The sequence below is a fragment of the Conger conger genome, chromosome 2 (assembly GCF_963514075.1).
Source record: "Conger conger chromosome 2, fConCon1.1, whole genome shotgun sequence".
NCBI lineage: Eukaryota > Metazoa > Chordata > Actinopteri > Anguilliformes > Congridae > Conger > Conger conger.
Genome location: NC_083761.1, coordinates 46,109,301 through 46,125,926, shown reverse-complemented (window position 1 = coordinate 46,125,926; position 16,626 = coordinate 46,109,301). Strand labels below are relative to the sequence as shown.

Genomic DNA, 16,626 nt, shown 5'->3' with positions numbered 1-16,626 from the left:
TTGTTAAAAACCCTACGTATATCCGTTTCATATGGATCCTTCATTTATGCCACAGGCTTTGACCCTTTTAAAAGCATTTATGTGAAAAGCAAAAAACAAAGTGCAATTTAACCATGGGTTTGAATATATATATTTTTTTATTTGAATTGGTGGAATTCTAATAAAGTGCGAAATGACAGCTGTTAAAAACCAGGTTTTTGCACTACAAGGGGATGTAACTTTATTATACAAATTATGGAGTGAAAAGTATGATCATTTATGGGCACAGTACTTGCTGTGTAGTTTTACATGAAAACCAATCTCAAAATATTCTTCACCCTGCTGTATCTTGATCTGTCTCAAGTTCTACCCATTTCAATTCTGTTTCTATTCTTCTCTTTCCAGATCTGGTGGAGGATAAGATATCTATCTGCTCTTCTGTCTTCCTTGCACTGTGTCCTTTTACTTAGAAGAAGAAGAGAAGTCTTCCATTCTTTAGAGAACTACAACTCCCACAGTTCTTTTCATTATTTCCTCTCCTCCTCTCTCAAATATTCTGTCTTTACTTCAAAACTGTGTCTCTGGCTTCAGCGGACTCTCTCACATGCATTCCAGCCACATGTAACTGCCAGTTGATCCACACAGGTGGTGGCTGCTCCTCAAATGTCCAGGGCAAATCCTTTTTTTTACTCTGCCAGAGGCCTTCAAATGGTGACAGGGTAGGCTCTCAGAACTACAATGTCCCAAGGCTAAATTATTCCCCCGGTTTTGAATATTCAAGTATGTCTTGAATGTTAAGTGGACACTAGGGATAATTATCTCATGAATTGTATTGACCAAACAACTCAGAATGCAGGCCTCACCCTATTTTAGTTCTTTTGAAATACCGGCACTGACTGGCTATCTGACTGTCTCACTTAATCTACTTACTCAGCGGTGCATTATTAAGCTGCCAGTTCCGATGTATTCAAATTCTGAAGGTGGCCATCATGGTTTTTTTTACCAGTGATGGAATAGGAAGACAGACCCAGCTGGTCAGCAAGGAGATGAATGATCTAGAAGCTCTTGCCTTATTTCAATCACATTTCTGTCTGCCGTCTTCACTGATGCACTGAGCCGTGGATGAGGTTTTTATCTTTTGCATTCATAGTGCTGTTGGTGTTTACTTTTTTGAAAAGGAATTAAATTAATTCTGGTGAACCTGAAGGTGCTGTGAAAATGCTTAAATAGGCTGGTGATGTATGATGAAGCTGACCAGATATTAGGAATATTATTATCCGTCTCTGTCTTTGTCAATATAGATACAAATTGAATGTCCAACGAAAGTCCATAGAGCAGGCCCTGAGTAACCACTGCTGTGGGACCTGCCTTCTCTCAGAAATCGAAACGGAAGCCATTTTATTAGGTCTTGTTATAGAGGGCAAGACAGATATGCTTTGTTCTGCTATTTCTGTAATAGCTACATTCCTTTACAGTATGCCCTACTCTGTCAGATGGCAGAAGTAAAGATGGGAAGGGCATTACACCTGTAGGCTGTTTCCAAAGATGGATATACTTAACGGAAAGGACCCTTCAGTACTCCAGGTGTGACAGTGTGGCTATTTTGGGCGACAGGTGGAAATAAGACCCTCTTCTGTGTATTTTAATCGTAGGCATATCTACTAACATTCCACAATTAATGTAACAAAATATTTCTATATGCATATTGTAGATTTACTCTGCTTTTTAAAGATTGTTCTCCTGTAACATTTCACCTACCGCATCATAGGAGTTTTATGATCCAGTACGACATGCATTAATGTGTGAATGTGCGATTGCACTTGTGAATGCATGTGTGTGTGTGTCTGATATACACTGATATATACACATAGATAGATAGCTAGATAGATAGATAATTACACATTAATATATTCAATGATACTATTCATTACATACTCCATTAATGGTAGGAGTGTGCATACATGTATGTGAAATATGTGTGAATTTGTATATAGTGTATATATGAGCAGCCCACGTGTTTTTAGAGGACTGTACAGCTAAAGTGGTCAGTCTTGTATGCACAAGTGTGTGAGTGAATATTTGCATCCCTGAACCTCTCTTCTTGCACTGCAGTGGTGAAAGCAGTTTTTGTTGCCAGATTTAGTGGTGTTTGAGGATGGCCTGTATTTCATTTTGGATGTTTATTCTCACACTTGACATGTAGTCACATAAAATCAAACTGTTAATTGTAACATAAATAATACAGTTGCAGAATAGGGTATACTGCAGTACGTACAATTTCATAGGCAAAATGTAAGTAAGTGACAGTTACATTTGAAGAGCGTTCAAAGTCTATAAAAGAGGATAATTTTACATGTATATATGTTAACCGTGATGAATCCTGGGAGTGCCTTGCACATAGTCTTTATTAGGGCGAAACAAGTGGTGGACAAACTGTATTACCCGCAGGTGTGAACTGCCCAAAACTGGATTCATGTAAATGCGATGGGGTGACAGTATCTGCTGTGGAAACACTGCCAGGCAGATATAGTATTGAATTCAGCATTCATTGCATATACCAAGCATTAATAACTGTGGTTAAATGGTGCAAGTCACAAGGATTGTTTTGCACCCCCTGCTATCTCAGTGTGCCCACCACTGTGCCCTCCATCTGTCCATGCTGTTGTACAGTTTACTGAAAATAAACCCTCTGTAAATATTGCATTGTAAGCTTGCAAGGACCAGGGTCTGTATGTAGTCAGGTCCTGATCTGCCTGCAAAGCAGTTATGAGTTACAAATGCTGGCCAAGACCAGTTTTCTATGTGTCAATGCGGTCGTCATGGAATTCTTGAATGTGAAATACATTTTTAAATGCTACATGCAATTATACCATATGTACTATATGGTGTTTGCTATTATTCTATCAGACTCCCACATGTCATCTTGGTCAAATGGAACATGTAGTGTGCTCCTGGTATTAAAGGGAAGAGTTAATGGTTTGCCCATTTTTAGAATAGGACCCCTTTCTTTGTGACTACGTGCCTGCCAGACCTGGGCCGGGCACAGCAGTTACAGAACACGTTCAAGGTTGGAACTGCTCTTAAACTGGATAAGATGTCCTTTCTGAATAGAGAAATGCCAGTTAAAGAGTGGAGTATCAAAATGGTTGCTTGCAATTTAAAAACTGTCTGGGTCACATCTGCTGCCTCAGCCTGTTTACTACAGCATGGCTGGACCAAGGCCTTCAACGCTGCATTACTTTCTGACTTCTGTCTGCATTATCTGTGTGCCTTCTGATTCCCTGCTCTGGCCTAATCATACATTCAAGAGTTGATCTTTGAATGCTGTTATTTTCTCATACAAAACATTGGACCAATGCTGGTGACGTCCCTTTGGTTGGATATGTGTAGTAGACCATAAGGAGAACCCATAAGCGGGTTACATGCCGCATTGCTTTTTTGTGTACCCAGTGAATCTGTTTTGCTGCACTGTACTCCCAGAAAAAAATTAAGCAAACTAAATGCAACAAAGCAGTCAATGGAAATTTGGACAATATAGATTTTGAAACCTATCATTTTGGACAGTCCATCAGTAGGTGAGACTGCCATGGTCTGCTCTAAATGTAAAAGTTTTGTAGATTAAATACAAACCATGGTTACTATGACTCAAAGCAGGGATGTTATGTAAATGTCTGTATCTTTCTGCTTTTGAATTCTGAAACAGCAACACTTTAAAAGGAGCACAAAACAGGCTTTTGTACAAGTGACCTGAGATTGATTGCTGTATATATACACGTCTTTGTATATATATTATAAAATATACATTTATAATGTACAGTAGTGTTACACAAACCCTGTATGCACATAGCTAAGTATGATCTTTCAATCTATTAAATATGTACCTATCTATCTAAAAATGTACCTATCTATCTATCTGTTCATATTCATCATACAGTTTAACATTGTATATTTGTTGATAGCTCTCAACCTCCTGGTCTCCTATACCCAGGTGGCTTAATGTGTATATATAAGATGCGCTTTTAACATGAAGTATTTGTTGCTGGTTGACTGCTTGGGTGAAAGGGTGGTGAAAGTCTGTATTTCCTTATTTTAAATGTGATGAACACATTATTTGTCTGAGGTATGGTTCAATTCATTTGCCTATTTTGTCATCAGACAAAAGATGTGTATTTCCCAAGCAGTCAACCTCATATTTTTAAAGCTATCTTTTTAAACTAAGGACAGTTGACACAACTGCAATTCAACTGTGAATGATACTTAAAAAGTGAAAATAAAATCAAAAAGCAAAGTGATTCTTTTTGCCCTTGTCTTATTGTTCTCATATTAGAAGTTCTCATAAGAAAACATCTAAAATTTCAGTGTGTTTATAAGTACAGATTTATTTATGTTAAAAGGAGTGCAATGCCCATCTAAAAAGCAGACAAAAATGTAATACAATGCTATATAATGTAGCATGAAATTGTATTGTAATTAAAATGTATTCATTTTGAATATTAATTGTACATATATATAGCGTAATTAGTATAAATATTTTCACACAAACTAAGAATATGTTATCTTCCAAGGCAATGTGCAATCGGGATACAATAGCAATACCTTTTGAAGTACACAAAGCTGAATTTTGATTGGAAACTTGCCACCTTGCTATCTACTTGGTTGAATATGCAGCACTTTTAGGTCATTGCATCATTTTTAAATAAATTATCTATTTGACACATTCCTTGTGGCTGTTCTTAACAAAAATATCTACTGGTCTTAGAAGTTTGGAAGTCATACATCAAGTAGTGCTGTTGTAGTAAACCATCAAATATTGAAAGAAAATTGCCAAGCAGTGCGATTTAGCATTTATGAATGACCATACATTTTTTCTGCATAGTATTATGAGTTCATAATCTGAAACTAGAAACAGAAACAGAAATGTTGTCTACATGTTTTTAGGTTTTTCTCTGCTTTAATGCCAAAGATATGAGGTTCCAAAATCGACACAATCCCAATTTCCACTCACGAATGACTTTTGTCAATATCTGTGGAATGACAAACCAAATGAGGCTAATGTTTTAGGTGTTATTTATTGAATATATAGAGAACATTTACACAAAGTTTAAGCAAAATGTGAATGAATGAAAATGTGAAAAATAGCAAGAACAGGCATACCATTATTTATGCTATTTAAAAAAATTTTTTAGGTTAATTTCATTGTTTTATTTGTTTACACAGCATTCATTAAAACTTTAAATTGCTTCAAATTACTTCAAATAGAAAAATGGCATATGTGTTATGTTACACATGAGATTATGTACACACAGCAACACAATGACTATATTTAGAGTGGGGCTTGCACAATATTAAATGAGCAAAATTGTTTATGTCTTTATTATTATTATGACAATTATTATAAGATATAAACATATCTATAGTAGAAAATGTATCCAGCTCCCTCCATTAAAGCCTGTAGAAAAGAATGGAAACCCTGATACATTTTATTTTGTTATTATGAGGTATGAAATGTAATGCCATCCCTCAGATTTGTTAGCTTTGGATATAAACTCAAAATATATTTCAACATATCACTATAAATATATAGCAACATATAGCATTTATTTTTTCTATATGTGTATGGCAGGGAGATGAGTTATGAACACAATGATATGTATGGCAATGATAGAATGACCTTAATGACTAGCTTCCCCTAGTGGATATTTGATGGTATTACATCTTTTTTTTCCTTTTCAAGCCTTTTATTGACATTCATAGACATTATTTCATACTCTGTAGACAGTCATTATTTATATAGTGGGCTCCAGAATTATTGGCACAATTATTGTAAAAAAAAAAAAAAAAAAAAAACCCAAAAGAAACAATATGATTACTGAGATAAGCTCAAAATGCTGGATATGTGAAAAATACTGTACTTTATTAATGTTTCAACCAAAATAAAAAAATAGATTTCACCAAAATCAAGGTTTCCTAATTATTGGCACCCCTGTTTCATTACTTGGTGCATCCACCTCTTTCAAGGAAAACAGCATGGAGTTTTTTTCTTGTAATGCTTGACAAGGTTAAGGTTTTTGGACCATTCCTCTATGCAAATCCTTGCAAGATCCTTCACATTCTTGGGTTTGCGCTTATCAACTGTCCTTCAGTTCAGCCCAGAGATTTTCAGTTGGATTGAGGTCTGGCGCCATAGCCACTGTTATTTCCCACTGCCACTGTGGATTTTAAGGTATGCTTTGGGTCATTATCTTGCTGGAAAGATTACCTCCACCACAGCCAAGTCTCAGCCTTGTGGCAACCAGATTGCCAGCCAAACTGGCTTGATACTTGATGGAATCCATTATACAATTTTAACCAGTATCCCTGGACCTATGGAATTAATACAGCCCAAAAACATCACTGACCCACTACCATATTTCACCATGGGTGTGACACACATCTCCTTTTATGAATCTCTGTTTCAATGCCAAATATACCGATGCTGTATTTGACCGAAATGTTTAATTTGGTCTCATCAGACCAAAGCACCTTCATTCATACTTTAAATGACCAAATAAGACCAAAATGTAATGTTTTTGTCTGATACAGAATCGGCATGTTTGGCATTGAAAGATGGCGGAAGCCATTGGCAGTGGGGTCCCAACTTTCTGTTTGGTTGTCACTTTTGGCACGCTTTATCATGGCAGCAATCCACTTATTCGCAGATCATGATATTTTGGGAAGGGGGAGAGCGCACCTGTAACTGATTGCTATCATTAGGTTATTTCAAAGCTTGAGTGAGTTCTGACTTCAGTTTTTCTTCGGATTTACAACATCAATTAACCAAGGACAAAATGAATTACCTGATACGGAAGGAGGCTACACTCTCTTTTTATGCGTACAGATTTTTTATGCTTACGGTAAAGTTTATAATACGTGTGAAGTTGTATACAAACATGCTAAATGTAAAAGTCATATCTGCTTAGAGCCCGTTCACTTTGGAATCTTTGAAGCTGAATATCTCAACTCTCAGTACGCAGATAGAACCTTCTTTCTCAGCTCATGATTTGTAAACTGATCAAATTAGGTGAATCAATAGGCTAATTAGGTTGTTATACACGTTTCAGTTTGTTCACGGTGCAGGTTTTGCTCGTTATCATCATCATTTGCTTTGTCTTTGAATTCTTCATTATCTCTGAATTCTTCATTATTATTGTTTCCTAATAATAATAATCTCGACATGAAGATTGCGATTTTAACAGTTTGTTAAAATCATGGGATTGCAACTGTGGTTGGAACGAACCCAGCATACATACCCCAGGACCAGGGCTGGGATCCACTGGAGTAGAGGGGGCTACAGTATTTCTGTGTGCTCGGCCCAGGCCATCTGGACATTTACAGGCGGTGTTTAGGACCCGGTAATAAACGCGATATTATCCTATTCAATCCTGGGCCTTACTGTATAATACATATGCACGTCCACAACGAAACTTTTGGAGAAGTGGAAATTGATTTATTTTGCAATATCCCCTAAATATCTATGCGTAAGCTAGTTGTTAGGCTACAAGCTTGCTTTCCTACAAGGGAGAATCTTTCAAGGACCGCCCCAAAACTCCGAAGGCTAATTTAAGATAGCCGACCCCCACCTTTACACGTTTACAGAAATTTTCGGGCAAAGGAACCCCCCTTCTGTGAAACGAACGTGGGACTCATCACTTATTCTGGGCTTCGATAGAGACTAGAGGGTTGAAGTGAAGTCTCAACAGATGTAGATTGAGTTTAGTTTGCAGACGTCGATACATTTAGTTAGTGGCATGCAAGTAGATTAAACACTACTCAAACTTTTAGCATAAAATATTTTAAAGATGGAGGCTACATTTGTTTTGGCTTTTTTCTGTTTAACTGTGGTATATGTGCAGAGTAGTCCCGGCCCACTGGAAGACGTTGTAGTGGATACATATTATGTCCCCAAAATGTGTACTCGAACAGTAGCATCTGGTGATTATGTACGTTATCACTACAACGGCACTTTTACGGATGGAAAGAAGTTCGACTCCAGGTAGGGTGATTCAGATGTCTTGGTAGTGAATAATAGGCCTGAGGTATTTGTTGTTTTACATTGTTGTTTGCCGATAACATGTTTTCAATATGTAAAAAATAAAACATTATAGATGTAAGTCTATAGTTAGGCTATACTTAGTCCAGACTACTGCAATATCCAATATCGTGCAAGCGATTTTTAGATTCCGGTTCTGTTGCCTAATCTGAATTAAACACTGAACGGCGGAAATGCTGCCTAAATGAAGCGCTTGGTGGATTTTTTTGCAAACACTTCTCAATTGTGGCCGAGAATCTGCAACGTAGTAGACGTGTCACGTCTCCGGACAGCACACAGTGAGTTGCAGCCTAACGATACTGTGTTGCCCACAAATAGCTACACGACTTGTGTACAAGTTACTTCCATGAACATACCCACAATTGTTAAAGGGAAATGTTTCTTGTACAGTTAAAACCACGGTTTCACACATGTAATAGGATCGGCTAAATCATGCAATGGGTGGAATTCAGTGCAGCTGTGTAGGAGCGTTCCCATTTACTGCCACTAATGTGGCTAAACCTTGAATGAAAACGAAGAGGCCTAACTACATTGTCTTACAGAGTTAATTACCCAGATAGCTCCGCTGAAGCCTATATTTGCTTCAACAGTACATTGCACGCTCAATAATGAAACGCAATTTACAAAGCAAACGGATACACGCACGCACGCACAAGCCTGATAACACTTCTGCGCTGAATCTATGCAGCGCCTACGGCGTAGCTACGCAAGTGGCCTACGCCTTTGCGAGCATTTCACGCACGCACAAACGTAAATTAAATGCAAAAGTCCTGGGAAAGTGACATGCTTTGTTGTATTCGCTTTATTTTCCAGCACACTGGATTTGAAATAAAACAATGAAGAGACGCGTATTAACCTGTCAAAATGAGAAGAAAGTAACTGCTCATGATCCAAAGTATACCACCTCGTCCCAAACGTACGCTTTTTAGGCCAAAGCATACCACGTCCCAAAGAAAGTTTTTTAGGGCAAAAAGTGGAATGTTCTTGAGTGGTTAATTCAATCTTCCAACCTGAATCCAAATTAACATGCATTTCACTTGCTGAAAGACTGCCCCCCAAATAGATGTATATAGGGGCATCTGAGGATGATTGAACACTTTTTTTTTCTCCAACTTGTATAATTCGATGAGTGTTTAACGCTAGAGCGTCATTGAGACTACAATTCGTTCCGCTGTTACAACCTACCCCACTACTGTGGTGAAAAGGATATAACAGGAACAAAAAAAATCTGCTTAAATCAGACCCACACTATGACTACCCACACTAATATAAATATATATGATCACCTCCATCAACTAAGTATGGATTGATTGTTTTTTTTCTAGAACGCGTTGTATACGTCCTGCACAATTTCAATCACTTCTTGACAATTCCATGGCACATACAGGATATGATGGCACCACATGGTGGCACTAAACTCTATTAACTGATTAGGTGTATTTTCTTTTGTTCCGAGCCTATGTTTCATTTGTTGAAGTGTCTATCTCTCCTGTTTAAATTTTTCTCTTCCTGTACTTTCTGCTGTCTTGCCCCAGCCATGATCGTGGTACCCCCTTTAGTGGGCAGGTGGGTCTGGGCAGACTCCTCACGGGCGTGGACCGTGGCATCCAGGGCATGTGTGTGAACGAAGGCAGGAAGCTCACTGTGCCCCCACACCTGGCCTACGGCAGCCTTGGAGCAGGTACCACCTTCCGCCGATTTCAATGAAATCTGAAAATGGCTATTTGAGTGCCAGCAGTGTAGAGGTTTATTTTTTATACAGATGGGAGAAGGCAAGTTCTGGAGTTTCATGGATGTTTTACATTACATTGTGTGATGTTCATTTTTGGTGTAAAGTTTACTTTCTCCCTGAAGTAAACTCCAAATGAATTGACACCTTGAGGAAGTCAGACCTTCACTTCAGAAGAGAGTAACTGAAAGTCTTAAATCTGAAAATCAAACAAAGGATGATGAAGAATCTCTAAAATTCTTTTGAGTTCATCGTGGAAAATAACAGCCTACCTTAATAACAGGGTGGATTGTGTAATTACAGTACTAATGGCAGACTTCCTCTTTCAGCTGATGTTGTCCCTCCGGATACCACGTTGGTGTTTGATGTGCTCATGCTAGATATCTGGAACATGGAAGACAAGGTCCAGACACGCACCATCAGCAAATCAGAGAGCTGCAAGCGCACCGTGCAGAAATCTGACTACATTCGCTACCATTACAATGGCACCCTAATGGATGGAACCCCCTTTGACTCCAGGTGAGTGCCACCTAGTCTACACTCTAGGAGAGAAGGAGTGGGGAAATGATTTATTCTGCAGTTTCTGGAAAGATGACACTTGATGGCACTAAGTTTGCCCAATTTGCAAAACCATAGACACAAGACTCAAAACGGTCAGTACCACAGCCTGTTTGCCTGTTCAAAACCTTGCATTGTGCATTTTTGCCGTATTATTTGAAGAAACCATGCACTTCCAATTCATTGGTTCAAATAATTTATCATAAAATACTGTTTAATTGTTTTTACAATCCTTTAATATTGCAGTAAAAAATACTTGATATATGATTTAACATGGTTATTTTTGTGGCTCTAAAGGTAAAAGTTGAATCATTGAACAAAATTCTCCCACAATTGCTAACAAGCATTTTTTGATATCTAGTTTACTTTTTCTGAACTTTTCATACAGTTAGCAGAACAGCACTGTGGACCAAACTGTGAATGCTTATTTGACAAAAGAAAAAAACAACATTTCTACTGCCCAATGTCTGCCCACAGTATTTAAAAAACTGATACGGACGGATAGGCTAAAATTCAATTGGATAGCAATTTGCTAAGCCACAACTACTATATTGAAATGAATTTAAAACCCTTGGTAACATTGGTTCATGTTCCACAGTAATTGAAGTCAATACATTTCTTTATCCGAAAACATTCATGATGGAAACATGGAATGTTGTTACAGTAATCAGTTTCCATACAACTATGCATTATTTTGAGTAGTTGGATTCATTGATGGTCACGCATTGTAATGAATGAAAAGAGGTATCGTATGTAATATGCATTTCATTTTGAAATGCTAATACTTTGATGTTAAATTGTGTCAATATGAAGAAGTAATTTGGTTCAGTGAACACATTAAAACTATTGTGAAGAGTCAACTGACAGTCTGTTAACTTTAAAACGCATGCTATTTATGTTGGATTTATATTGTGAAACCGGACTGTTTGCTTGTATTTATGTTGATATGCCTGTCAGCCTGTTTGACTTGTGATTGTGTGTGATCAACACAGCCACAACAGGAAGCAGACCTACAACACGTACATCGGAGAGGGCTGGTTGATCAAGGGGATGGAAGAGGGTCTTCTGGGCATGTGTGTAGGAGAAACCAGGAATGTCATCATTCCACCCTTCCTGGGCTACGGAGAGAAAGGATATGGTAACCATCCCATCGGGATTCTTCTGAATACTGGACATTTAGTTTGAGAAATGGAAAGCAACCAATGAAATCATTCAATTTGTATGACTCGTGGAAACAAAGCAACGGTTAATGAAGTAGTTATGGAATGTAGGTCTCCTTAAATGTAAAAGCACTAAGTCGTAATCCAAAATCAAACATGAATGAGGGATTTCTACCTATGGGCTGACAGGACATCACAAATGAGACTACAAAATTGCTGTGCCAAATGTATTAATTTCACTATCTGTTTATACTTATTGAAGCTAATGATGCAATTTGCCATTTAAAACCACGTAAGGTTATGTTCCACAGAAAATGCATCTTGGGTCTTCCAAATCAGGCACATACTTCAATTATCTTGAGGTATGGGCTTGAAGTATGGACTCCAACAAAATATGTAAATTAGCTCATTTGCATACTCTATTAAAGATGGCGGTAATGACAAATTTGAACATATTTGTAGCAGCCTATAATCTGAACCAAGTAAGATATTATAATTCTTTCAGGAGTTCTATCACTTCATAATAAGGAATATTCATAAAGAATACGTAGATGCATACCTTTATGGCTCAACTTTTTAAATCTTGACCTCTACTCTCTCCTCCCAGGCACAGAGATTCCACCTCATGCCAGCCTGGTATTTGACGTAGAGCTGGTGGACCTGCACAATCCCAAGGATGACATCATTGTGGAAAACCAGGTGGTTCCGGAGTCCTGCTTGCGAAAGTCTGGTGTCGGCGACTTCATCCGTTACCACTACAATGGCACATTTATGGACGGCAAACCATTCGACTCTAGGTGAGGAACCCTTGGTTCTAGGAAGTGATTCTCTCCAAAGTAAGACATAGTGGTAATCTACGATTTCCTTGGTTTTTGTTGATTTGGCGCCCACCCATGGTGACTGGCGGTTATAACAGGTCGGTTCTACACTTCAATTCCCATAGTTCCCTGTCACATGCAGCCTTCTCGGTGTGGTCACTTTACGACTTGTACTTTAATCCATCCATGTTGTAAAGTTACTGCAAACAATGACAACTGTGCTCTTCCTCCTTTTGTGTATGCCGCTCAAAGTCTACTGCGTTACTGCCACAAGCATGTATCACACAAACTACGCTAACTTCTCAACTCCCCCAACACAGCTATCAGCGGAATGAGACCTACAACACCTACATCGGCATGGGCTACGTGATTTCAGGCATGGACAAAGCCCTGCAGGGGGTGTGCATGGGGGAGAAGAGCCGCATCACCATCCCCCCCCACATGGCCTACGGGGAGAACGGAGCAGGTGAGTCCGTGGGGGCAGGGTCATCATGCAGACCTCCCTAGTTCAGGGGTCCCGGAGGGCCAATCTACGTGCTGGCCTTTGCTCCAACCAGTTACCTTAATTTTAGTTTTCTGACTTCTATAAACTACTCCTGTATTGAGTCAGTAAAATCTTTAGGATACACCTGCAGTCTGTGACTGTAGCTGGTGCGTATGCACATAGCAGTTTTAAGCATGATTGAGCTAATTAAATAATTAAGAGCAGAAGTTGCTACAAAATCCTGATACAGATCGGCCCTTGCTGTGCATTCTCTTGACCAGGGGTGCACAAAAAGGGCCCAAAATTGCTCATTATTGAATTGGTTCAATCATATATTGAACTGACATTTGTACTGTATAAGCAACAGTTACAACCACAGACTGCAAGTGTATCCTAAAGATTTCACTGTACTCCAGTAAAGGAGTGAACCAGTTTATAGAGCCATCGGAAAATTCAAACTTTGGTAATTGGTTGGAACAAAAACCAGCACTCAGACCAGCCCCCCGGGACCGGAGTTGTGCACCCCTGCTCTTGACACAGTGAGCGCATCTGACACGTGCGATAACATCAAAATACTTTCATTTAAAAGCCACAAATTGGCAAAATGCTCAGGTTTTGTTTTTTTCAGGTGTGAATGAAAATGAGAAATGAGCAAGTTCATCTTACGGGGGCATTTCGTTTTTGTTTTTGTTTTTTTTAAGGAGAGTGGACAGTCCACCCTCCTCCTTTTTTGTATTATTTTTCAGCTTTGTTCAGACAGGTATAAAGAGAAAGGACCACAGCTTACGATGGGGGTAAGAAACCCCCATCCGCGTGGGATATGGCCCGAGAGTCAGCCAACCTGCAGACTGCAGCACACGTCCGGCCTTCACAGGGGCATTTCTGTATGCCCTCGCCAGGTGAGGACATCCCCGGCTCGGCCGTGCTGGTCTTTGACATCCACATCATCGACTTCCACAACCCCAAGGACCTAGTGGACATCCGAATCACCCACAAGCCTGAGGATTGCAACCTGACCACTGACAGGGACGACCTGATCCAGTACGAATACAACTGCTCCCTCATGGACGGCACGCTGCTCTTCACCTCGTGAGTGTCTTCGTACCGCGTCTTCAAATAACTAGTAGCTTTGCAACTATTGCCTTGCAGGATATGCTATAGTTAGCGCAGTGTCTCCTCACTCCTCACACTGCCAGTCAGTCAGGAATGTGTGAGTTCAACTTGTGGTCTGCAATGTGAAGAAAGCATGAGCAAAATCGTTTGACATGACCTAAATTCCTAATATGAATGGTCTTGGAAAAATGGTTGAGCTACAACATTGATGTATCTTGATAAAAACCAATAATACAAAAGAGACAGATTGAAGTTAGACCTATGTTCCGGGCATCGGAAAATGGTGCAAGACACCTGAAGAAAAATTGAATACATTTGCAGGCAATTCATTAAATCACAATTTGTTTCAAATAAGGTTTAAAGTTTGGTGCGGCCTAATTTACAATGTAGGTATTTTTAAGTTATTCTGAATTCTGTTAACCGGACTGAGTTCAAGCACAATACCGTGCCCTGACGTGCTACGGCTTCTTTCGAGCAGGAGAGACTACGCCAACCCGCAGGAGACCACCCTGGGGGCCGACAAGGTGATCGACGGCCTGGACGAGGGGCTGCGTGGCATGTGCGTGGGCGAGAAGAGGGTGCTCATCATCCCGCCCCACCTGGGGCACGGGGCGAAAGGGGGTGAGTCTCCGGCGACCAGCCGCATCGCGACGTTTTCTGAGCCTCCGGAGCTCCGGGGTTGACCTCCCGCTCTCTCCCTGCAGCCAGCGGAGTCCCGGGGAGCGCCGTGCTGCTGTTCGAGCTGGAGCTGGTGGGGATCCAGAAGGGGGTCCCGACGGGGTACCTGTTCGTCTGGCTGGAGGAAAGCCCCCCGCAACTCTTTGAGGAGCTGGACCTGAACAAGGACAAGGAGGTGCCACTGGAGGAGGTGAGTAACGGTCTCCAAATGTTCTGGACAAGCAGGTTCACGTTCAAAGTTTCAAGGAAGGGCGATGCAGTTATGTTTATAGACACTAATTCACACTGGGTAAATTAGTGTATTATAAAGAGGTTGTACATTTTCATTTGCATATTCATTACCATCAATTTTCCTATGTTCTGCAAAAGTTGTGAAAGGTGCATGTACCATCAGCATTTTGTGATGGAATTTCAAATTGAATTCTTAGCATCTGTCGTAATGAATGTTATAAGCTTTCCAGTACAGTATACAGCAAGCAAATGAAAAAATCGTAATCTTGACTAATTGATCATTGCAATGCACAAATAATGAGCATAAGCAATAATGTTAGTCTAGTTCCATGAAACAAATGGATAGTTCTTTACTCCATCTCAACTTCTCCCTACCCTCTTCTTTCTTGCTCACTCCCCAGTTCACAGAATTCATTAAGCTCCAGGTGGCAGAGGGCAAAGGTCGTCTGCGGCCAGGCCAGGACCCCGAAGCCATCATCGCGGACATGTTCAAAAACCAGGACCGCAACAAGGACGGCAAGATCACCGCAGAGGAGCTGAAACTGAAGGTGGAGGAGGACGCGGAGAAGGCTCGGCACGAGGAGCTGTGAGATGAAGGGACCGACCAATTACACGCCTAGAATACCCGAGAGCAGCACTCGCATAGAGATGTTGCCGGGCAGAGGAGGGTGTGACTCCCCAATCAGCATTCAGAAATCCTTCTCACTGCCTTCCACCAGCCAATCATGTAGCCTTGCCTATCCTCAAGATTCTGAACTGAGGGAGCCTGACACACGTGTTTACGTCTTAACACTTGCTAAATGACGGTTCGCCAAGCGTTAACACTTGTTTTAGAGGTTTAATACTGGCTGTGGTGGCTGTTTAACTTCAGGGAAATCAGGGTAGACCTAATTTGGCAGATAAAAACTTCAGGAATAAATTTTATATTCTATAGATTTGCACTGTTACTTAAAATGGTACATTAAGGAATACCTTATTTAAAAGTGAAATGAGAGTGTTTCCCCTTACCCAGAGCACCGTCTATCCATCCACATAATTTAGTTGAGATTTGGTGAGATTACATAAAGAAATTCCATTCAAAAACCTCAACCGCTCTCAAAATTGAATGCCACGGGCACTCACGAACACCCACCGAGCTTCATTTGTGCATGGTTTCATCGAAAAAACTGCTTTCCATCAATTATAACAACTGTTTATCCATGCTCAACCAAAGCACACCAGTATTCTGGGGTGGTGTCAACAGTTGTTAAATGTTTTAAAACAACATTGGCACTGCGCCATTTAGGTCCGTTGCATCAGTGTGTCCTGCAAGCAGACTAAAAAGACTAAAAACTAAAAAACTCACCAAATCTCTGTGAAACTATTTGGATGGATAGATTGCACTCTGAGTAAGCAGAAACATTCCTTTATTTTATTTAAGAGCAAACTGCCCATTTAATATTCTTAAACATTTCAAAAGACTTTTGCAAGCTACTGTCAAACATGAAGCTCAAGTTCGGCACCAACGGTTTTCCCAGGAAGCATTGCACAGGGACCTGTAACGGCTGATGGATTCGTATTGTGTGTGTCTCGATGTGCCCTGTAACAATCAAAGTCAGATTAAAAACTGAGTTGTATATTTCATGTGGGTATTTTGTGCAATACAAGAATATTTTTTTTTGACTTGCATTGTATATCATATCGCAAAATAAACAACAGCTGTTTTGTAAAAAAGCCTGCTTTATGGTTTCTGTCACGATTCTTTGCATCACAAAAGAAAACTGCTAGACGAAAAAAACATGCACACA

The 16,626-nt window shown here is 39.9% G+C and overlaps 2 protein-coding genes across 3 annotated transcripts in view; both read left to right on the top strand.

The window, feature by feature from the left end:
- adam11 (ADAM metallopeptidase domain 11) overlaps positions 1-4,271 on the top strand; it is a 39,679-nt gene extending 35,408 nt beyond the window's left edge. The window contains exon 27 of the mRNA XM_061231816.1: positions 385-4,271. Coding sequence (XP_061087800.1) covers positions 385-400 — 16 coding nt within the window. The 3' untranslated portion in view covers positions 401-4,271. The remainder of the gene's footprint in view (positions 1-384) is intronic.
- Positions 4,272-6,732: 2,461 nt separating this feature from the next.
- On the top strand, positions 6,733-16,552 carry fkbp10b (FKBP prolyl isomerase 10b). 2 transcript variants are annotated; one of them, XM_061230758.1, is made up of 10 exons: positions 6,733-6,872; positions 9,604-9,749; positions 10,127-10,316; positions 11,348-11,493; positions 12,123-12,312; positions 12,654-12,799; positions 13,717-13,906; positions 14,409-14,551; positions 14,635-14,798; positions 15,241-16,552. In XM_061230758.1, exons 1-10 carry the CDS (start codon positions 6,847-6,849, stop codon positions 15,427-15,429), a joined length of 1,530 nt encoding a protein of 509 aa, XP_061086742.1. In that variant the 5' UTR covers positions 6,733-6,846; the 3' UTR covers positions 15,430-16,552. The 2 variants fall into 2 exon arrangements, with proteins under 2 accessions (XP_061086742.1, XP_061086741.1); XM_061230757.1 differs by lacking the exon at positions 6,733-6,872 and adding an exon at positions 6,943-8,011.
- The last annotated feature ends 74 nt before the right edge of the window (positions 16,553-16,626 follow it).

Bases quoted from the DNA above. Each gene is read 5' to 3' on its own strand.
- fkbp10b (XM_061230757.1), top strand. From the start codon at position 7,818: ATGGAGGCTACATTTGTTTTGGCTTTTTTCTGTTTAACTGTGGTATAT. The intron at 10,317-11,347 runs GTGAGTGCCACC...TGATCAACACAG, and splicing joins GGAACCCCCTTTGACTCCAG to CCACAACAGGAAGCAGACCT. The intron at 14,552-14,634 runs GTGAGTCTCCGG...CTCTCCCTGCAG, and splicing joins GGGGCACGGGGCGAAAGGGG to CCAGCGGAGTCCCGGGGAGC.